At 53.4% G+C, this 23,171-nt stretch overlaps 1 protein-coding gene across 1 annotated transcript; it reads left to right on the top strand.

Moving 5' to 3' along the window:
• The first annotated feature begins 2,223 nt into the window (after nt 1–2,223).
• LOC130113976 (cyclin-dependent kinase inhibitor 1C-like) lies at nt 2,224–3,931 on the top strand. Its single transcript, XM_056281690.1, has 3 exons — nt 2,224–2,918; nt 3,144–3,243; nt 3,649–3,931. The coding sequence occupies exons 1-2, from the start codon at nt 2,333–2,335 to the stop codon at nt 3,239–3,241; spliced, it is 684 nt and encodes a 227-aa protein (XP_056137665.1). The 5' UTR covers nt 2,224–2,332; the 3' UTR covers nt 3,242–3,243; nt 3,649–3,931.
• Nucleotides 3,932–23,171: the final 19,240 nt, after the last annotated feature.

Genomic DNA, 23,171 nt, shown 5'->3' with positions numbered 1-23,171 from the left:
TGTGGTGTGTATATGTATAGGTAAAAAGACACCACTAATACTGCGTCTCTCTCTGTGTGTGTGTGTGTGTGTGTGTGTGTGTGTGTGTGTGTGTGTGTGTGTGTGTGTGTGTGTGTGTGTGTGTGTGTGTGTGTGTGCGTGTACTATGGGAGGATATCACTTTACTGCCCGGATGGAAACCGACAGCCTACCAGCACAAATTCAGATACAAGTCGATGTCTGTTTTAAACTGAAACTGAACAGGACAGTTGGTTGACCACTAGAGGGCGCCGACGCACCGCACATGTGAGCAGCTTCGCATCACGTCTGCTCGGCGATGTCGTGGTGTCATCATGTTCAGCGCCTCGCTCGTGACTCATTAGGCGGCATCCGTGGGGGGGGGACCCACGTTTAGGGGTCATGAACGGGGAGGCAGAAGGAGGAGCGCTCGACTGGCTTTAGGAGGCTCTCACCTCTGACGTGTTTCTGGGGGTTCTGACGTCCTTAACCGCCACTGCACACGTCATTATCGACTCTGCCGAAACCGGATCGTGGCAGTTCGTAGGGGTCTGCAGAGAAGAGCAGACCCCTACAGACTCAACCCACACCCAGACAGCTTCCGGGTGTGGGCCGACGGCCTGCTTCTGGCCCTGGCAAAACGGATGTGAGCCTGGAGTGGCCCACATGTATGGCCCAGATATGCCAAATCACATGTGGGCCTTCTGTGCTCTGGGCAACATGTAGTCCGGATGTGACCCTGAAGCGCCCCGTGTGGTCAGTGGTCAGTATGGCCCAAATATCACAACACAAATATGGGCCACCTTTGGCAAATATGTGGCACATGAGACATCGCTACGGCTTGGTTCTGGCCCAGATCCGGCAAACGGGAGCGGACCGCCCAAGTGCCATCATTCCACGCGGTGTGTGGTCCGGATGAAGGTGTCGGGTGTGGGACGGGTCCGTCCGGGCCACAGCAGCTTTGCTACCTGGGTGCGTATTTCTATCAGGTACAACCGGTACCAACACACGAGCAACTCTTCAACCGGATGTCATGAAACCACTGGGAGGAAAGGCGGCTTCCCACCGCGAGACCACGTCCTTCACGTTATCGATTCAAGGACTACAAATGCAACTTGATTGATTGGTTGGCTGATTGATCGGTTGATTGATCGACTACGGAAACCGCTGTGGCCACGCATTAGACTATCTATTATTATCTCCAAATGTCTGTGTACAGCATCTATTATCTGGACGAGTGGAACCAAAATAACCCAACTGGAAGTAATCAGCCCCAATTAAAGGTGTGGTTTCCACGCGCACAGCTCGAGCCCCCTGCTGGAGCAGATCCGCTCCGCGGTGACGCGTCTGGACTGCTGTTTGTTTATCGAAACGTTTGGTTGCAAGGCGCGTTTCGTCGAAAGCAAATCTCAGCAGTACTACCGTAGTACTAGCGTAGTACTAGCGTAGTACTAACGTAGTACTATCCAAAAGAGTTGACTCAAGTGCACTTGATTCAACTCTTTTGGATAACCATGACCTGGATGAATGAGAACATTCACAGACATAGTACTAACGTAGTACTAACGTAGTACTAGCGTAGTACTAACGTAGTACTATCCAAAAGAGTTGAATCAAGTGCACTTGATTCAACTCTTTCGGATAACCATGACCTGGATGAATGAGAACATTCACAGACATAGTACTAACGTGGTACTAACGTAGTACTAGCGTAGTACTAACGTAGTACTAGCGTAGCTGTGCAGGGGAGCAGCCGGGTCTTTCACTTTCCCTGCAGAGCCTGCAGGAGTAACCAGAATAACGGGTTTCCCGTGTAATGTGATGTAATGTACTGTCTAATGTCGTGTGGGGGTGGGGGTGGTGGGGGGTGGGGGTGGAAACGGGGCTACAACAAAGAAAAAAAACGACACAGTACACAAACACTGCACGGTAACCCACCTGAAGGCAGCGACACCAGCCTCTTCGTCACAAAAGACCAGATGAAGTTTGACACATCCGGAGCCAATCAAATTGCTCCGCTCCGTTGGCGTGAGGCCAACTCGGCCCCGGGGCCAATCGGAGAGCGGGGTGGAGGCGGGGCCTCGGTGGAAGGGCGGGACCTCAGACCGACCAATGAGCGTCTCGGCCGAGGTGCCCCGCAACGTCCCGGGATCCGTCTGCAGGTTATAAACGTCCCGCCGCAGCTCCGGTCCATTTAAACGGCATTGTGTGGTGTCTGGTGCGCGCGCACCGGGGATCGACCGGTCCGCTAGTTTGGTGATCGTCTCCGGGTTTCGGTTTTCGGTTTGTTTAGATTTATCCGGACTCGCTGGTGGATTTGTTCCGGACAGGCGCGATGTCCCACGTCCAGTTATCGAGCAGCGCGCTGGAGCGACTGGCGGCCCGAAGAACCTTCCCTCTGCACGCGCGAACCGGAGTCTGCCGGAACCTCTTCGGACCGGTAGACCACGACGAACTGCACCGGGAGATGAAGGACAAGCTGCGGGAGATCGCCGACATGGACCGGCAGAGGTGGAACTTTAATTTCGAGGCCGATTCCCCGCTGGAAGGGGATTACAAGTGGGAGGAGAGCCCCCGGGATAAGACCCCCGTCTTCTACCAGGACTCGGTTCAGACAGGGAACACTCGGGCGGGTGCTGCGCCCGTCAAGGTGAAGCCCACCTCGGACCCCGACCCGCAAGACACACCTCTTGTTCCTGTGGGAGTAGTACCGCCCGGCTTCGAGGACCGGCTGAGCGGGCCGGACGGCGGCGGCGGAGGCGGCGGTGGCAGCGGAGGCGGAGGCGGCGCCCGGGGTCCAGTCGAGGTGAATCAGGAGAACCGGACGGACAAGCTGAACTCAGGGACGACGCGCAGGCGGCTCCGGTGTGCCCGACACAAGAGCAGCGGCACGACCGACACCAACACAACTCGCATCACAGGTGAACAAAGACGCGAGCAGGCTGAACCGTAATACGCCCGTTATAACGCCTGCCGCCGCGACCCGTCTGGGGGCTTTACGCACGGCGGACTGACGGGCTGGGAGGCACCGCTGCGCCCGGCGCCCAGGAGCCACCCCGAGTATCTGATTTGCGGCGGTTCTACTCCTCTGGTTTGTGTGATTGTAAAGCTGGTTCTCTCTCCTTTCTCCCCCCCCCCTCCCGCAGACTTCTTCGTCAAACGGAGGAAGACTGCCGAGACCAAGGCGAGCGAGAGCGCTCGCCGCCTCCCCAGGTCTCCCGCTCCGCGGAAGAGGATCCGCTGAAGGTATGCTCTCACGAATCTCACAAGTCATTCTCATGTTCTCTGGGGTGTTTGGGGCGTAAAGGACACCGGTCACACGTGGGACGACGCCAGCTGGGTCGCTGCTCCCGGTCCGCCGCGGGTTCGCCGGCACCGTGTCGTGTGTAGGATCGGGTCCACGGCCGGCGGAGCTCCGGACTGAGCAGCAGCGACCGGGAGGCTCGGCAAGCGCTGCTGATAGTCAAGCGCTGTTTGGGGGAGGGGAAGTGCGTCACAGCATGGCGGGAAAAGACTCCGCGGCGGGGTGACGCCTATACGACGTCCTCAGAGCTGACTCACGTCCGTCTGCAGAACGCTGACGGGGGCTTCTCCACCGCTTCTCACTGCACCGTCTTCTTTCTCCCCCCCTCACCCCTCACCCCTTTTCAGGTGTTTTTGCTCTACTGTTCACGTATTTTGAGAGGGTCTTGGGAGGAGATCGCCCCTCCCCCACTGCGCCGTCTGTCCTGGAGGAGGAGGAGGACGGGGTACGGCCGACTGCTCCACCCGCTGTTTGGGCTCCGGCAGGACCGGGCGGACTCGGACTCACAACTGAACGGTCAGAAAAGAAGACAGACAAGGAGAAGAGAGCGAGAGAGAGAGAGAGAGAGAGAGAGAAAAAATGCGAGAGAATGCGAGAGAATGTGAGAGAGTGAGCGAGAGAGCGAGAGAGAGCGAGAGTGAGCGAGTAAGAGAGCGAGTAAGAGAGTGAGCGAGTAAGAGAGCGAGTAAGAGAGTGAGAGGGTGAGAGAGAGTGAGAGAGAGAGAGAGAGAGAGAGTGAGAGAGAGAGAGTGAGAGAGCGAGAGTGAGCGAGTAAGAGAGCGAGAGGGAGAGCGAGTGAGAGGGTGAGAGAGAGGGAGAGAGTGAGAGGGTGAGAGAGAGCGCGAGAGTGAGAGGGTGAGAGAGAGAGAGTGAGAGAGTCCCCGTATGACTCGTATCCAGTGAGATGTAGCATCCTGGCTGCGTTACGTGAAGCAGCCAGGCGACAGTGTTCCATGTTGTAACATGTGTGCAATGCTAAAGGACTTCAGAGCAAAGTGTGCACGCTGGTCAGGAGTGCAGAGCTTTATACACACACACACACACACACACACACACACACACACACACACACACACACACACACGCAGCCTCCTCCACATGCTGCCTTCTGCCCAGATGTCTGGTTTCTGCATATGTCTATTTTTTAAGCCTTATTCTAACTTATAATTTATTTATGTTCCTTTTGACGTTTGTATCGAACTGTTGTTAATGGAGCCCACGGGCCTGATGTTATTCTATTGCTGTTTTTGTTTCGTTGTTTTACAATCATGTCGCTTCCCGACGTAGTCTCGCACACACACACACACACACACACACACACACACGCACGCACACACGCACGCACGCACGCAGGCGTCCTTTGTCCATTGTCCTCATTCACTTCTGCAAACGATGCAAATAAAGTGTTTCTGATTCCAGACGTCATCGTGTTGTTGCTTCTGTTCCTTGGCACCACTCCGGGTTTCCGGGTCGGTTCTGCATGTTAACTTCGAAACTGGTGATCAAATATCAGCTAATCTTCATTCTTATTACAGCTATTGTGCCAGTCTTAACTTTTATATAATTACTGTGCCAGTCTTAATTTTTATTATAATTACTGTGCCAGTCTTAATTTTTATTATGATTATTGTGCCAGTCTTAATTTTTATTATAATTACTGTGCCAGTCTTAATTTTTATATAATTACTGTGCCAGTCTTAATTTTATTATAATTACTGTGCCAGTCTTAATTTTATTATAATTACTGTGCCAGTCTTAATTTCTATTATAATTATAGTGCTAGTCTTAATTTTTATTATAATTATTGTGCCAGTCTTAATTTTTATATAATTACTGTGCCAGTCTTAATTTTTATATAATTATTGTGCCAGTCTTAATTTTTATTATGATTATTGTGCCAGTCTTAATTTTTATATAGTTATTGTGCCAGTCTTAATTTTATTATAAATATTGTGCCAGTCTTAATTTTTTATATAATTTCTGTGCCAGTCTTAATTTTATATAATTTCTGTGCCAGTCTTAATTTTTATATAATTATTGTGCCAGTTTTAATTTTATTATAAATATTTTGCCAGTCTTAATTTTTATACAATTTCTGTGCCAGTCTTAATTTTTATCATAATTATTGTGCCAGTCTTAATTCTTTATCATAATTATTGTGCCAGTCTTAATTTTTTATATAATTTCTGTGCCAGTCTTAATTTTATATAATTTCTGTGCCAGTCTTAATTTTTGTATAATTTCTGTGCCAGTCTTGATTTTCAAAGCGTCTCGGTTCTCCTCCAGGCTAAACCAAGACGTTACCAGATTTGTCTGTAGCTCTGGAGTAAGTGTAAGTCTGGGTTGTGTAATTTGGCCACCACAGCATCTCAAAATGAGGCGGCTTGCTGCGATGACGCCAAACGGAAGCGCGCAAGCAGCGCACCAGCTCTCCGCAGAGGCTGATGGGCAGGAGGGACTGGCGTACTGTCCGCACGCGAAACCGGATTCTGGTGCATGCATTGCACACAGTGTGAAAGTGTAATGTCGTGTTATTTGTGCGCAGATTCCTGAGACCGGGTAGAGACCGGGTTGAGACTGGGTAGAGACCAGGGTCAGACCGGGTTGAGACCGGGTAGAGACCAGGGTCAGACCGGGTAGAGACCAGGGTGAGACCGGGTAGAGACCGGGTAGAGACCAGGGTCAGACCGGGTTGAGACCGGGTAGAGACCAGGGTGAGACCGGGTAGAGACCGGGTAGAGACCAGGGTGAGACCGGGTAGAGACCGGGTTGAGACCGGGTAAAGACCGGGTTGAGACCGGGTAGAGACCGGGCTGAGACCGGGTAGAGACCGGGTAGAGACCGGGCTGCAAGGCTTCCGGAAAACGGTTCCTGATAAACGACAGACGACTGGATTTCCCGTCGGTGGCTTAAGGTGTGCTTGATTTTCATTTAGCCGGCCGGCGCGGTGTTTACTTTGGGCATCTCTGGGGGGTTTAAACCGCGGGGCGGGGCCGCGCGTCCGCGGGCAGCTGCGGGGCAGGCTGGGGTTTAAAGGCCCTCTCTGTCGCCCCTTTAAAAGCACGGCAGCAGCTGCCTTTGGAACCCCGCATTGTCCCGGGCGGGACACCCCCACATTCAGCCGCACTCGACGGGCTCTCTAAAGGAGCACTCCCACAGACTCGCTGAGCCGCCGCGGATCCGCCCGGGCGGGACGGAGGCCACCTGCCGCAGGAGGAGGAGAAAGAGCTGCTGGTCTTTGTGATTGTCCTCGTCTATTGAGAGCAGCCATTCAGCGGGTCGTACCGCTGCGCGTCGAGCCTTAATTGAAACGAGGCACGGTGCGCGCTGCGCGAGCGAGCACGCACCGTGCCTCGGATTTGATCCGTAAAACGGGTTTTAATCATGGAACAGATTTGATCTATAAGACGGGGGTGGGGGTGGGGGTGGGCGCAGTATTTGGAGTAAGTGGCAGCAGCGCGGAGGCGCGGCGCGCACGGCGGAGTGAGTCGGTGTGCCACGGCGGCTCGGTGCCGCGGCGCACCGTGCCGCCGTGAGGGAGGCCGCGGCACCGAGCCGCCGTGAGGGAGGCCGCGGCACCGAGCCGCCGTGAGGGAGGCCGCGGTCTGATCTCCAACACAAAGGCGGGCGGCTCCATTCTTCCCCCTGTGTCGCCATATGGCAAATCCATGTAGACACAGCCAAGAGCCATTCAGCCAGCCACAGAATGTCCTGCGTCCCGCAACAAAAGACACTTTGTCTGGCTGCTCCATTGATACCAGCGGGCCAAAGAAATATTATAATTAATCTACCGCTATATCCAGCTAATTAACGGCCATATGCCCCGGAGCCCAGGCCGGGCCGCGGGCTCCACCTTAAACACCGACTTTGGACGCAGTCTGCGTCCAGGTTGGGGGGGGGACAGGAGCGACGGAGTCTCGGCGCTAAACACAGCACCGGTTTTGTCAGAGGTCAGAGGTCAAAGCCCGGACTCAGGAGCTGTAACCGCACCACCCATATGACTCACGCAAGTCTATAAACATGACTTCATCTCCTCATCATCACACCGGAAGGACCGCGGCTGAACCGGATACGCGCCGCCCGCATCAATCCAGCACGCGTCGAGATAGAACCGGATATCCCCTCAAGCACGAGGCATCCCTCCCGGCCCTTCCGCCGTCCACCGGCTCCCGCTGCAGCCACGCCTGCTACCTCCCCAGTAGAAGCTGTTCACGTCGGTCACTCTACTCAGAAACAAACACACCCGGGCTTCCGGAAGACAACTAGTTCACATACATACACCCGGGTCTCACGTGGGGGCTGGTTTCCGCTTCCTGTTTGAAATGTCACATGGCAGATGCCAGCGCGCGGTCACGTTTACCATAGTCTGATTTTTTTTGGCCAAATGGCACGAGCTTTACACCTCATGCGGTGCATGAAATGATAACACTTCCGGTTCGTATTGTTCACTATATATATATATATATATATATATATATATATATATATATATATATCAAGTCATCCGTTCTATATTCCAAATTTTTTTATCTGCCGTGCGTATTTTGGCCCTTTGGCACATCGTTTTTTTTTGGGGGGGTGGGGGGGTGGAGTAAAACCTGAATCGCATCCTCCACCTCGAGAAGGCACCATTACCAGGACGGTCCGCGAGGACGGCAATTAAAGACCGCGCAGGAGAATCAGCCGAGGAGGGAATTAGCATTTTCCATGACCATCTGGCACCGGAGCAGGCGACACGGGGAACAAAGGAGCGCCGGGCTGACAGAGGAGGCGAGTGTGCCATCGCATTGACCTGCAAATGAGGCTTTGTCACCCAGTTAAAGCTCCCTGACCCCCTGCCCCCTCCCCACAACAACACCCCTGCCCCCTCCCCACAACAACACCCCGGCCCCCTCCCCACAACAACACTCCTGCCCCCTCCCCACAACAACACTCCTGCCCCTCCTGTGACGAATGGACGGCTGCGCTCATGTCTGGCTGGGCTGCGGCAGTGAAACTACCTGAGGGGGAGCGGCGCCGACTGAACTGCGTCGCGGGTCTCTGCGCTTCAGGACGCGGAAACCCCGTCTGCGCCCAGCAGCTGATGGGCTCGTCACTTCCGGTGTGTGTCGGAGGAAAACGTCTCCGTTCATCCCTTCTCTCCTCCGCGGAAAGCGGCGAGGCTTTTTACTTTGGGTGGGTGTGTGTGTGTGTGTTCGGGGGGAGGGGAGGAGGAGGGGAGGGGGGGTCCACAGGTGTCTCGGTGCACCTTCACCTCACAACTTCAAACACGCGAACGCGCGTGCGCGCACACATACGCACGCACGCACGCACGCAGACAGAAGCCCACGTGTTTGCATAAAGGGGATTATATCCTGCGGAAGACATTTGGACAGAGAGCGTGAGGTGGGGGCGGGGGGAGGGGGTTAACTCACAGGAACATAGCCGGGTTACGCGCCGCGCGTTCCCGCTCTCAGACGCCCCCCCCCCCTCCCACAGTCCGCTCCGGGTATTCTTTACACCCATCAGTATTCATGCCCGTGCGGAACAATGGCGGCGGCTCAATTGACGGTGTGACAGCCAGCTCGTGGCAGCTTGTCACACATCTCCTTCCGGCCTCCCGCTTCCCTTTGGAGCTCCGCTGTCGCCTCGGTCGGGGGCCAATCAGCCCCCCACCTCAGGCCCCGGTTCACTCGGCTCTCCGCAAGCATCAAGCGGATCGGGTTTAAAGCCCTAAAAGGGAAGGCAGACCTCTCGCAATGTTTCACAACTCGGCGGGGCGGAAGCGCAAATCCTGCTCCGAGACCAGACGGCTTCTGGACCGGGGCGCGGCCCACCGCGGCCACGCGCATCTCACCTTAATTCGAGATGAACGGCCGGAAATAAAGTCTGTGTGTTTCATTGACAAGCTTCCCCGGCCTGACAGGATGTGGACCGGACCTGCACTTCCGGGAAGCCTTGGTGGAATCTGACGCGCCGTAGGTCGCGCGGAGCGACCCCGACGTCAATCAAAGCACGTCGGCTCGTCGCGCTCTGTTTTCCCGCCATAATCAGCGGGGCAAAGGTCACGCTGTCGGTGCGGCGGCACTCAGCTGCCGGTCCTCTCGCCTGCGTTAGAGCTAAATGTATTATGATGATATGTTATAACGTTATGAATATGTTATGACATTCATGTGTTATAACCACGGCCCTGCCAGGAGCTGCGCCCGAAGAGGAGGCACCGAGGGCGGCCTGACAGGACGCGGAAGCGGGGCAGGCTAAGCTAACTGCTAACCCATGCAGACCAGCAGGTCCCACAGGCATCCTGGCTGGCGCTCGCTCCATTGGACAGGTTTTTTTCTTAGATTGTATATATATATATATATATATATATATATATATATATTTTAGTGTTGTGTTCTTGAAGCTGTCGTAGTTTTTGGATATGTGTTTTTAACTGTGTTGCACTTCTGTAGACTGGAGGGGGGGGAAGTAGATGAAATGAAACGACAAATGAAGTGTTCCTGATTCCTGTAGTGATCACGACCTCCACCAACACCATTATTATTATTATCATTGTTATTATCATTATTATTATCGTTATTATCATTATTATCATTATTATCATCATTATTATCATTATTATCATCATTATAATCATTATTATTATTATCACTATTATCATTATTATCATTATTATCATCATTATTATCATGATTATTATCATTATTATCATCATTATTATCATCATTATCATCATTATTATCATCATTATTATTACCATTATTATCATTATTATTATTCCCATGTGGATTCCGTTTACCTCCAGCACTTTATTACCACGTACGGAAACGGGAACTAAATCCCCAAACTCTGCGTAAAGTTTGCACGCGCTCTGGAGGCGGATGAACTTGGTATTCGGTAAACCCGGATGCGGTAAATCTCACGGGAGGCGCTGCGCTGGTCTGATAAAACCAAGGACCAAGGGTGGAGCAGAGTCACGTGATCAGCCGTCTCCTCATCTCGCCTGGTCCTCCTGTCTGGACACGTGACACCACTCCAGGTTCCGGTGTTAGTCACGTGACTTTATTTATTGTTAAATATTCGACTGAAACGGATTCAGCGCGCGTGCACGTGCGCTGGCGTGTGTATGTGCGCGCGCGTGCCTCGGAGCTGGGTCAGGGAAGTTGGACCGGAGACACTTCAGGCTGCCAGGGCCCAATGACAGACCAGATCTCGTTCATTTACACCGATAATTACTGATAATTACTGAAAGTTAATCAGTTGATGGGTATTAAGTTGTGATTCTGAAGCGTGACCCGCCCTGAGAGTCACAAGGCGTGTCAGAATACTCCCGCATTACAGAGACTTTTACGTTCCTAACAAGCCTCCCAGCGCCGCGGCAAAAGCAATGTGACATCACAAAAGAAGGTTTAATTTAAACTGTGAACTTTCAAATAGTAGCGAGTCTCGTGCAGGCTGGTCGAAATTAACCAGCAGTCGCGCTAGAACGACCAAGGCGGTCATTTTGACCGTTTTGGATTTTCAAAGCTTAATAAGTTAGTGGAAAAAAGACCTGCTGCTCACTGAATGCTCCTAAAATTACACATATTTGCATTAAAACGAGTTTTAGATCAATTGCACAAAAAATTGTGATAAGATCTACCTAAACCACAAGCGGTCAAAATGACCGCTCGTAATTTGCGCGTCGTCGTACGCGTCATGTGACTATTCATGGCGTGTGTTGGTCGCATCATTTCCTTCCTGAAGTTCGTTGCTCTGTCCTAGGAACACGCGAGCGTCCTCCAGTGCAGAGCAATAGTCTAAACTTGACAGACGCACCATGACTACCACCGACGGCGTATCAGTATTTACAGGCGTTGGACAGCGGCCATTTTAAATTGTTTGAAAAACACTATTAAAAGTTGTTAAAATGTTAATTTCGGTGTCAGTTGGTTTCATAATAGACATACTGACATATGTAATGCGTTAATACCGCAATCGGATATTCATCTTGACAGACTATACAGTTTAAAAACCAGCGATCATTTTGACCGCTCATGGCCGTTTTGGGTAGGAGTAAAATCCCGGTCGTTCTAGTTTAGTGCTCTGCCACAGGAAATCCATTTGCAGTTTCTCTGCACATTATTGGTTGTTTGAGTTGAAGGTACACTTAACGAAGCCGGTTTTACAGATTAAATTCTAGTTGCATCTCCCAGAATGCGTTTAATGCAATTGTTCGGTCATGCGCAGACGATGTGTGTCCACGTGTTTGGTAAGACGTGAGTCACGTCGGAGGCACGTTCAGCATCAGCACTCAAATATGAGAACGGCCTGACGGGCCACTCGCCGATGACGTCACAGTGACGCGTGTTTGTCCAGAGATGCTGAGCCACAACGTCAGAGAAGGTTTGAGCAGCGACCGGGACGGTTCGGAAGAGTGGGGTAATGGACTCTGTGCATAACGTGTTATTATGAATTCCACGGCACTTCTAGGCAAGACACGCCCCGAATAGCATTCGAGCGCTAGGATTGGCCAGATTGGCCAGTAGTCATTGCCTCCTTTGGTTGGGTTGGTTAAGGTTTGGGTTAGGGCGGGGTTAGGCTTAAGGTTAGCTAATTAGAGGCAGAGTAGGGGCGGGTCTTCCTGGAATCCTAGCGCCTGGATGCTACGGGGGGCGTGTCTTGCCTAGAAGTGCCGTGGGATTCATAATAACGCGTGCATAACTGTAGTCTACTGACTTCCGGTTTCTACTGCAGCGGCCACAGCAGTTTCCTGTTGACGTGTGGCATTGACAAATTATGAGGACAAGTTACGTCCGCAATTATGAGGATGTCCATGGTAAGTCTTGCAGGCCTCGCGCAAAATATGCCATTGTCAATAGCACACGCCAACAAACAGGAAACTGGTATGACCGCTGCAGTAGAAACCGGAAGTCAGTGGACTACAGTTATGCCCAGAGTGTATTGGGGAAAAAAGGCGGGAAAATGCGAAGCCACAAACAGGCGGCCCACAAGACACGGAAACGCAACGGATCACGCGATGCAGGCGAGCGCGTGTCGGAGGAAACGGAAATACGTCTCTGAAAGGCACCTGGCGCACGCCGACTGAGATTTATAAGCAGATCCTCACGCCGGCCTTAACCGCGCCAAACTAAACCCAAAGTCGACCATGTGTAATCTGCTTCTTAAACAGAACCTTCTGGTGCAAGTTAAAGTTCAGAACTTTTGATGTGTTGTTGACTTGTGTCCTATTCGTGTCATAAAATGTTGGCTGCCAACATTTTTCTGTAATTGCACGTAAATTGTACACGACAGTGTTGCTTGTGGGCCTGTGTTGGGTTTAACCCGGAGCGCTTGTGAGGATGGAGGACGCGCGGGTGGTCGACGCTGTGGACAAATCTGAACAATGTCGCCTGGAGGCGAGCGCCGGAGCTGTCAGTGGGAGATGATTTAATCCCACACCGCTCCTCTTCTCATCCGGGGCACCTCCCGACCCATCAGTCTGTTGAAGTTCACACGCACACGCACGCACACACGCACACGCACGCACACGCACTGCAAAGTAACAAAACAAAATGGATGCCCTCGGTTTCAGACGGGCTTGTTTTACAGCCGCGTGGGCTCCGCAGGAAGGGGCCCTGCGCCATTGTGGCCGTAATTGGACGGCGAGGAGAGAGGAGGAGATGAAGATAGCGGATGACAACTTGAGGAATGAGATCGAACTCCGTCCCAGCGCCAGTCCTGACAGCCGCAGTCCTCCACCTCCATTCTCCTCCTCTCCTCCCTTTGTTCGCTCCCCTTTCTCTCCCCCCCGGCCCAACCTGGTCCCCTTCACGCCGCCGTCTTGCCTGGGATGCGCTCCCTCTGTTCAGCGGCTGCTGTCTCTCTTTTATCTGTCCGTCCATCCATCTCGGACGCCCCCACCTCACCCTCTTACTCCCCTCTCGCTGTGTGTCTTCTGGACAGTTTCTCTATCCCCCTCCTTCAGTCATCTTGGCTCGTAAGGCTCTGGGCGGGCGGGCGGGGCAGGGGGGGGGGCGGGGTGTGTGTGTGTGTGTGTGTGTGTGTGTGTGTTTTCAGGGCTGGCTGCACCGCTATGGGTGCGCTGACTTGGACTAATGCTATTCGTGCCTCGCATTTGGTCGCCGGGTCCCATGAAAAAGGGCCGGGCAGCGCCGGCCTTTATTGGACACCACCACAAAAGGAGCGTCATTCATCATGCAGCGCCGGGCGGAGGGGGGCGGGGCAGAGTTTTGGGGGGGCGGGGCAGAGTTTTTTGGGGGGCGGGGCAGAGTTTGGCTGCGGCCTGCTAACGCTAACACGCTAACCTGTTACTACAAACGCTCAAACTTCTGACTCAAACGGAGGTCGAAATAAACAGGAGCGTAAAGTCGTCAGTCGTTTGATTTTCTTTTCTCCTCAAGACCACGAGTTCCTCCACGTGACCGACCAAGATCCTGCAGGTTTTATGGGAGACAACTAACATTTTCCCCGGGGCTCGAACACCATGTCGAGCGACAGGCCAGTACTTCAGCGTACCTGTCTGCAGCCTGCAGAAAGGGGCGGTGATCAGCCTTGAATGATTAACCCCGCCCACTGTTAGATTTGATTGGTTTGACTGTAGAAGTTGGGCGGGGTTAAATGTCGATTTCACTGGTTTGGACTCGGGTTTCAGCGAGGTTAAACCGGATTGGGTTAGGGGTCGGTGGGCGGGATTAAAGGTTCGAAGGTGAGCCCCGCCCCTTTCTGGTGGCTGCAGCCGGGTACTCCTCAACTAGCTGGCTGATGTCTGGCAGCCTGGTCGGTGGCGAGCTGGAAGAGGGAGACAATAATAAGCCAGTTGGAAGACTTTACAAATAACCAGCGGGCTTTGCTGCTGTCTACAAGACAAACTCGGTGACCAAAACCATTCCGGCGGTGTGCAGAACACACCCTAGAACGACCACGGGCGGTCATTTTGACCGCCCGTGGTCGTTCCAGTAGTTTTAAGTTCCGGTCGTTGTTTGGGATTGTTTCAATATTCATTTCCAGTTCTTTTTTTACATGTCACGTTTAATAGGCCTGGATACGTTTGTCCGTTTTGTTTTTCAGGTCATATTTTCACTTTTTCAGTTTTGCTATTCAAGTTCGGCCATGTCTCTCTGAGGTTTAACTCGTTTAGAGATAGCATTATAGTTGTTAAAATGTTAAAGCTGGTGTCAGTCGTTTGCTAACAGACATGCTGACACATGTAACGCGTTAACATCTCAACTGGGTGTTTATCTTGACACAATATAGACCGGTTTTGAACCGCCGAAACCGGCGGTCAATTTGACCGCCCATGGTCGTTTTAGGTAGGAGGGAAATCATTTCATAAATGGAGCTCCAGATCCAAGATGTCACAAAGTCTGAACCGTGTATTTGTTCTAGCCAGCTGAGTCCAATCAACACCGCCTACCTGCTCAGTCGCTCTTTACTGGTTCGGTAAAGAGCTCCTCCCCCACCGGAAGTGACGTGTTTGTACGAAACACGTGCGCCCGCGTGTATGAGGCTGTGTTGTCATGATGTGTCGTGACCATGCGGACGTTCCCCGCCACCATCTCTTCCGGGTCGCTCATCTTCACCTCTGCCCTGCCGCTCCTTCAGGCGCGGGGCCACCGGGGTTTTGGGGGCCGGCTGGCAGCACACAACAATACCCAGAATGCCGCGGGGCCTTGTCAAGCCGCGCACTCATTTGTGGCCGTGGTCACGAGGCCAAACTCAGCTTGGCGGCGGCTGCTTGACCCGAACTGTTCTCTTGGAGGATTAGGGGCCAGTGGTCCCAGCTGCACAACGCGCACACAACAGACCGACACACACGCCGGCCATGACACAACGGGCCGACACACACGCCTGCCATGACACAACGGGCCGACACACACGCCTACAATCACACAACAGACCGACACACACGCCTACAATCACACAACAGACCGACACACACGCCGGCCATGACACAACAGACCGACACACACGCCGGCCATGACACAACGGGCCGACACACACGCCTGCCATGACACAACGGGCCGACACACTGACTGCAATCACACAACAGGCCGACACACTGCCTGCAACCACACAACGGGCCGACACACACGCCTGCCATGACACAACGGGCCGACACACACGCCTGCAATCACACAACGGGCCGACACACACGCCTGCCATGACACAACGGACCGACACACACGCCTGCCATGACACAACGGGCCGGCACACACGCCTACAATCACACAACGGGCCGACACACTGCCTGCAACCACACAACGGGCCGACACACTGCCTACAATCACACAACAGGCCGACACACACGCCTGCCATGACACAACAGGCCGACACACACGCCTGCCATGACACAACAGACCGACACACACGCCTGCCATGACACAACGGGCCGACACACACGCCTACAATCACACAACAGGCCGACACACACGCCTGCCATGACACAACAGACCGACACACACGCCTGCCATGACACAACAGACCGACACACACGCCTGCCATGACACAACGGGCCGGCACACACGCCTACAATCACACAACGGGCCGACACACTGCCTGCAACCACACAACGGGCCGACACACTGCCTACAATCACACAACAGGCCGACACACACGCCTGCCATGACACAACAGGCCGACACACACGCCTGCCATGACACAACAGACCGACACACACGCCTGCCATGACACAACGGGCCGACACACACGCCTACAATCACACAACAGGCCGACACACACGCCTGCCATGACACAACAGACCGACACACACGCCTGCCATGACACAACGGGCCGACACACACGCCTACAATCACACAACAGGCCGACACACACGCCTGCCATGACACAACAGACCGACACACACGCCTACAATCACACAACAGACCGACACACACGCCTACAATCACACAACAGACCGACACACACGCCTACAATCACACAACAGACCGACACACACGCCTACAATCACACAACGGGCCGACACACACGCCTACAATCACACAACGGGCCGACACACACGCCGGCCACGACACAACGGGCCGACACACACGCCTACAATCACACAACGGGCCGACACACACGCCTACAATCACACAACAGACCGACACACACGCCTGCCATGACACAACGGGCCGACACACACGCCTACAATCACACAACAGGCCGACACACACGCCTGCCATGACACAACAGACCGACACACACGCCTACAATCACACAACAGACCGACACACACGCCTACAATCACACAACAGACCGACACACACGCCTACAATCACACAACAGACCGACACACACGCCTACAATCACACAACGGGCCGACACACACGCCTACAATCACACAACGGGCCGACACACACGCCGGCCACGACACAACGGGCCGACACACACGCCTACAATCACACAACGGGCCGACACACACGCCGGCCACGACACAACGGGCTGACACACACGCCTACAACCACACAACGGGCCGACACACACGCCGGCCATGACACAACAGGCCGACACACACGCCTGCCATGACACAACGGGCCGACACAACGGGCCGACACACACGCCTACAATCACACAACAGGCCGACACACACGCCTACAATCACACAACGGGCCGACACACACGCCTACAATCACACAACAGGCCGACACACACGCCTGCCATGACACAACGGGCCGACACAACGGGCCGACACACACGCCTACAATCACACAACGGGCCGACACACACGCTGGCCATGACAAAACGGGCCGACACACTGCCTACAATCACACAACGGGCCGACACACACGCCTGCCATGACACAACGGGCCGACACACTGCCTACAATCACACAACGGGCCGACACACACGCCTGCCATGACACAACGGGCCGACACACTGCCTACAATCACACAACGGGCCGACACACACGCCTGCCATGACACAACGGGCCGACACACACGCCGGCCATGACACAACGGGCCGACACACTGCCTGCAATCACACAACGGGCCGACACACTGCCTGCAACCACACAACAGACCGACACACACGCCTGCCATGACACAACGGGCCGACACACTGCCTGCAACCACACAACAGACCGACACACTGCCTGCAACCACACAACGGGCCGACACACTGCCTGCAACCACACAACGGGCCGACACACTGCCTGCAACCACACAACAGACCGACACACTGCCTGCAACCACACAACAGACCGACACACTGCCTGCAACCACACAACGGGCCGACACACTGACTGCAACCACACAACAGACCGACACACTGCCTGCAACCACACAACGGGCCGACACACTGCCTGCCACCACACAACAGACCGACACACTGCCTGCAATCACACAACGGGCCGACACACTGCCTGCAACCACACAACAGACCGACACACTGCCTGCAACCACACAACGGGCCGACACACTGCCTGCAATCACACAACGGGCCGACACACTGCCTGCAACCACACAACGGGCCGACACACTGCCTGCAATCACACAACGGGCCGACACACTGCCTGCAATCACACAACGGGCCGACACACTGCCTGCAACCACACAACGGGCCGACACACTGCCTGCAACCACACAACGGACCGACACACTGCCTGCAACCACACAACAGACCGACACACTGCCTGCAACCACACAACGGGCCGACACACTGACTGCAACCACACAACAGACCGACACACTGCCTGCAACCACACAACGGGCCGACACACTGCCTGCAACCACACAACAGACCGACACACTGCCTGCAACCACACAACGGGCCGACACACTGCCTGCAATCACACAACGGGCCGACACACTGCCTGCAACCACACAACGGGCCGACACACTGCCTGCAATCACACAACGGGCCGACACACTGCCTGCAATCACACAACGGGCCGACACACTGACTGCAACCACACAACGGGCCGACACACTGCCTGCAACCACACAACGGGCCGACACACTGCCTGCAACCACACAACAGACCGACACACTGCCTGCAACCACACAACGGGCCGACACACTGACTGCAACCACACAACGGGCCGACACACTGCCTGCAACCACACAACAGACCGACACACTGCCTGCAACCACACAACGGGCCGACACACTGACTGCAACCACACAACGGGCCGACACACTGCCTGCAATCACACAACGGGCCGACACACACGCCTGCCATGACACAACGGGCCGACACACACGCCTGCGTACCCACGCGCACACACGCACATGACTATATAGACACAAAAGACACTCTCACACACAAACACAGACACATGCACAGACACGCACACACAGACACACACAGACACACACACACACACACACACCAGTGAGCACATACACACACATGGATGGATGGATGAATAGTTGGCTGAATAGAAAAGGGACAGAGCAGGTGATGGGGGGACTTTAAAGAGAAGTAATAAGTGGGTGGGGGTGGGTACGGGTGGGGGTGGGGGTGGGGTGTGGTCCAGCGTGGCTGTGTGTTTCTCTCGGATACACAGCGGGTATTCAGGCTGTATTGTGTACACACTGAGACTAAAGTATCCGTGTGCCAAGCGCCACTTTATCTCACTGCGCGCTCATTGTGCGTCATCTGGACGTCGCTGTGCCAAGTGCCGCTAGCGCGCCAGCAGCCCGGCCGGCCACAAAACCCTGCCGGCTCACACCACGACCGCCGACGTGCCGAATCCCAGCCGATCCGTCCACGGAGGGGACAAAATGGAGGTGGTCTGCTGCACCCAGAGAGAACCAAAATCGAACAGAGAGCTACTTTAGATCGGTGGTCTCCGGCGGAGCCGGCAGGACGCGGCGGCGGCGCTGCCTTGGCTGAGGCCGGCAGCTCACTTTTACTAGACCACAAAATGAAGCCCGTTTCTTTCATGTAGCGTCTTTAAAGTGGCCTCGTTTACCGCTGAGCCGTTTCCACGATGTTGTTACAATGTAAAGCTTTTCGATCAGCCTCCTTTAAGATTACCCACGTGTTCCTACTATTGGTCCTGTTATACGTGTGTTATACAGCTACGACACAATGCACAGCGGCCCGAAGTATCTGTGGCATAGCTCCTGCCGCCGGCAGGGGCGCTAAATTTAGGAAACGCTCCTGTGGGTCGTATTAGAGGACAAACGACCCATGTGGTCGTATGGGTTGGGGGACTTGTCCCCCAACCCATACGACCACATGGGTCGTATATATATATGTGTGTGTGCTATATGTGACGCATGTGGACTTCATGAATTCTACAACTAGTGTGTTATTACTGCTCTGGCCATGTTCCCAGCAGCATCAGGGAGGAAACACGCGGACCTGGACGAGTTTTGGAACACGTAAACACGCGACAGGAAGCTGTCGGCAGGAAGCCCAGTGCGCTGTCGGGAATGACGCTTAAACGCACGACTGCGTCTGCAGAGGGCCACAGAACTGACGGGGGCACGAAAAGCCCCAGAGCATGATGGGAACGAGACTTTGGCAAACCTTACACGCCCCACTGCCACCACCCCCACCACCCAACCACCCCCGTCACCCCCACCACCCCCACCCCACAGCAGATGCTGTTGCACGAACACGCTGTGAGCTGCACCAATGGCCCGAAATCTGTCCACAGTGATGCAACGACACCAACACAAACAGGAGCTAAAAACAAAACAAAACAAAACAAAGTAGTGTGTGTGTGTGTGTGTGTGTGTGTGTGTGTGTGTGTGTGTGTGTGTGTGTGTGAGAGAGAGAGTGTGTGTGCACGTGCACGTGTGTGTGTGAGAGTGTCTATTAATGTGTGTGTGTGTGTGTATATGTGTGTGTGCATCGACCTCTCCCCAGGAATAGGACCAATCACTATGGAAACCCTGCCGTACCCCTCCTCCCTACTACTACTATAGTTTGTACAAACTCACACACACAGACACACACAGACACACACACACACACACGCCTGTCAGCTGCAGCTCAGGCTCTGTCTGGGCCCAGATGGCGGTGCGCTGCATAACTCACTTATCTGTCTATGGCCTCTGAAGGAATGCCTGAAGGCCTCTCCAATTCCCAACGGACATCACCAAAGAGAGAGAGAGCGAGAGAGAGAGAGAGAGAGAGAGCGAGGAGAGAGGAGAGTGGGAGGTGCGCCATCTGCTCCTACCAGCCCCCCCCCCCGACTTTTCTCATTCGTCCCCCAAACCTCCCTTCCTTCTACCTTGCGCTGCAGAACCGGCGTCTGCTCCCGTCTTTGTTCGGTGGTTTGGTTGAACGGGGAGCATCAAAACCAGGTTCACAATGACGCCCGGGTGCAGGAATCCATTACCGACCTGAGGGGATGAGATGGGGAGAAATCAGCCACAACAGGTCATGACGGGGTCAGCGGATTCACGGCCCGCGCAGCCGAACTCAGAAGATCACAAGAAACCAGGACTTGCTTGCCGACCCGGTCTCCGCGGGCCCTCGTGGTCCGAGTGGTGGCGGATATAAAACGTTTGGTCGATGGTGAAATAAAATGTTGTTGATGTTGGCTGTGGAGTGTTATTAATCATCAGCGTAGGATTTGATTTTAATTCGTGAATAAATAAGTGAACTTTTCTTCAGAATATGTCTGAAGTGTTCCACAGTTAAGCCAGTCTGAGGTCTACTTCACGTGGACGAGAATAAAACCTTTGCCAAACTGCTGTCAGTGAAATAAATCTCGGAGCAACATTTCACTGTGAGTCGATGTTGTAATCAGCACAGTATTCTCAGTTCTTCTTAATGGCGAGTGAACAGGGGCCAACGTCTCCAGTAACAAAACCTCCATTAAGGAGACAAACGGACGTCGAGACAACTTGCAGAAACAGGCTCAACACAACTCTTAAGGTTTCACGTCATATTCACGTTGCGGCGGGAGTTTCAACACAACTGGGCATCACATGAACACAATTCATATTAATGGCAGTGGAACTGCCACAGCGACCAGGTGGTCGCCATCAAATCACACTCTGTACTAGAAAACACACAATTCCTCCGCTGCTTGCGGGAGCCAGGAAGAATTTATTGGTCATTTCATCTGATGTACTAGTACGTACACGAAAGAAACGAAATGCCGTTTCCTCCAGCCCACAGCAGTGCGACACAAAAGACAAAACCACAGATCCAAAAACCTCCAAAAGCAACACCCCCAAAAACATACAAAACCAGAGAGCACAAAGCACAAACAGTGAACAACACAGTCCACCCAGTGCAACACAATCCAAAAACTCCACCGTCCAGAGAACCAACGCAGCCAGGATGACCGTCGGAACTGCCGGTCTGCATGGGCTAGCAGTTAGCCTAGCCTGCCCCGCTTCCGCGTCCTGTCAGACCGCCCTCGGTGTTTCCTCTTCAGGCACAGCTCCAGGCAGGCCCGTGGTCCTTGGGCCCAGGATTCCCATTTTGAGAAATGGGGACGGAAATTGTCGGTATCCTTAGCATTAGCTAGCTTAGCATGATAAGGCCTAACTTGATCTGAAAGGCTTACTCCTATCTCAGGAGGCTTTTCCAAAACCCGCAACTTTTACGCGGATCTCCACAGCAGGAACCAGGGCCGATTTTAGATCCTGGAAGGTTTTCGGTTCCTTATCCAGGGTAGGAACCTTTCTACGGCGCAGGAATGGCCGGGGACGAGTTTGCGCACTGAACTACAATTATTGGCCAATTGCAACCATCAGAATGACACAAGCCTGACTGAGAATGAGCAACTGCCATGTTTAACAAGACTAAGTAAACACCTAGTATATGGCTGCACGGTGTATAGTCAATGTTCGAAATTGTGGCCAGTTTGTTACAGGGCTAGTCAGTGGTAGTGTCTACAATGGGAATTCCTGGATATTAAATGTTCATCTCTAACTTTCTGTAGTGGTTCCAGCAATGGTTGTTGTTAAAGTGCACTGAAGTAGCATATGACATGAGATAGCTGAGCTACGTTCGATTCTATAGTTCCATGTTTACCGGTGACGTCGTTGGTTGGCCGACCGTTATTTAACTTCAGTGACGTCGTTGGTCACCTGATCCAGCGGTCCAGTCGTGTAACTTGTTCACTCAGTCACTCTGACATGGTCACTCTCTTGATTCCAACAGGCGTGGCTCTATGACGTCGCCTCGGTTCTGTTCTATCCTCCGCATAGCTTCAGCATTTCAGAAGCAGAGCATCTGGTCAGTTTTCCTTGATTTCTATGCTTCTACCAGGGGTAGGTAGGCTATGTGGTTAAATGGTTTCCTTTTTCTGTTTTAATTGTGCTTATTGTTGTTACTCCCCACTTTGTTGTGCTGTAGCCTATACGGACAACGTTAGTGCAGTTAAAAGTCCAGTATGAACGACATGGCTCAAAGGTTTGTGGCTGTGTTTTAGTTCGTATCTATTGTTCACGTACAGTGCGGTGGAATTTTCCTCATTAGGCTTAACGGTAATATGACACAGTGTCCCCGGGAACTCTACTTCTAACCTGGGAGCGGTAGGTCAAGGCCTTGCTCTCTCGGGTCATAGCTCTCTGTCTGCTTGTGTTGACTGGGCCTGATAAGACGGAGCTGTCTGCTTTGGAGGATTGGCCGCTCAGTTCTAGAGCGTCACATCCCCCACAGGAAACAGCTCAGCGTCATTCCAAGAAAGGATCGACGAGCACCTTGCGGCAGAGTAAGTCTGCCCCCCACACAAACATACAGAAATGGGAACAAACGCTACTGCAGGGGTAAAAACCCACGGGGCTTCTCTACTGAAAGAGCTAAGAGGAAGAAGTCAAGTCAAGTCAATTTTTATTTGTATAGCCCATTATCACAAATTGCAAATTTGCCTCAGTGGACTTTACACTTGCATCGGATAAGGAACGTCTCCTTAAAATAACCCTTTAACGGAGAGAAGCTGGGGAGAAACTTCAGGGAGAGCAACAGA

The sequence above is a fragment of the Lampris incognitus genome, chromosome 6 (genome assembly GCF_029633865.1).
Source record: "Lampris incognitus isolate fLamInc1 chromosome 6, fLamInc1.hap2, whole genome shotgun sequence".
NCBI lineage: Eukaryota > Metazoa > Chordata > Actinopteri > Lampriformes > Lampridae > Lampris > Lampris incognitus.
The sequence above is the reverse complement of the archived record's forward strand: the minus strand, read 5'-3'. Positions and strand labels throughout refer to the sequence as shown.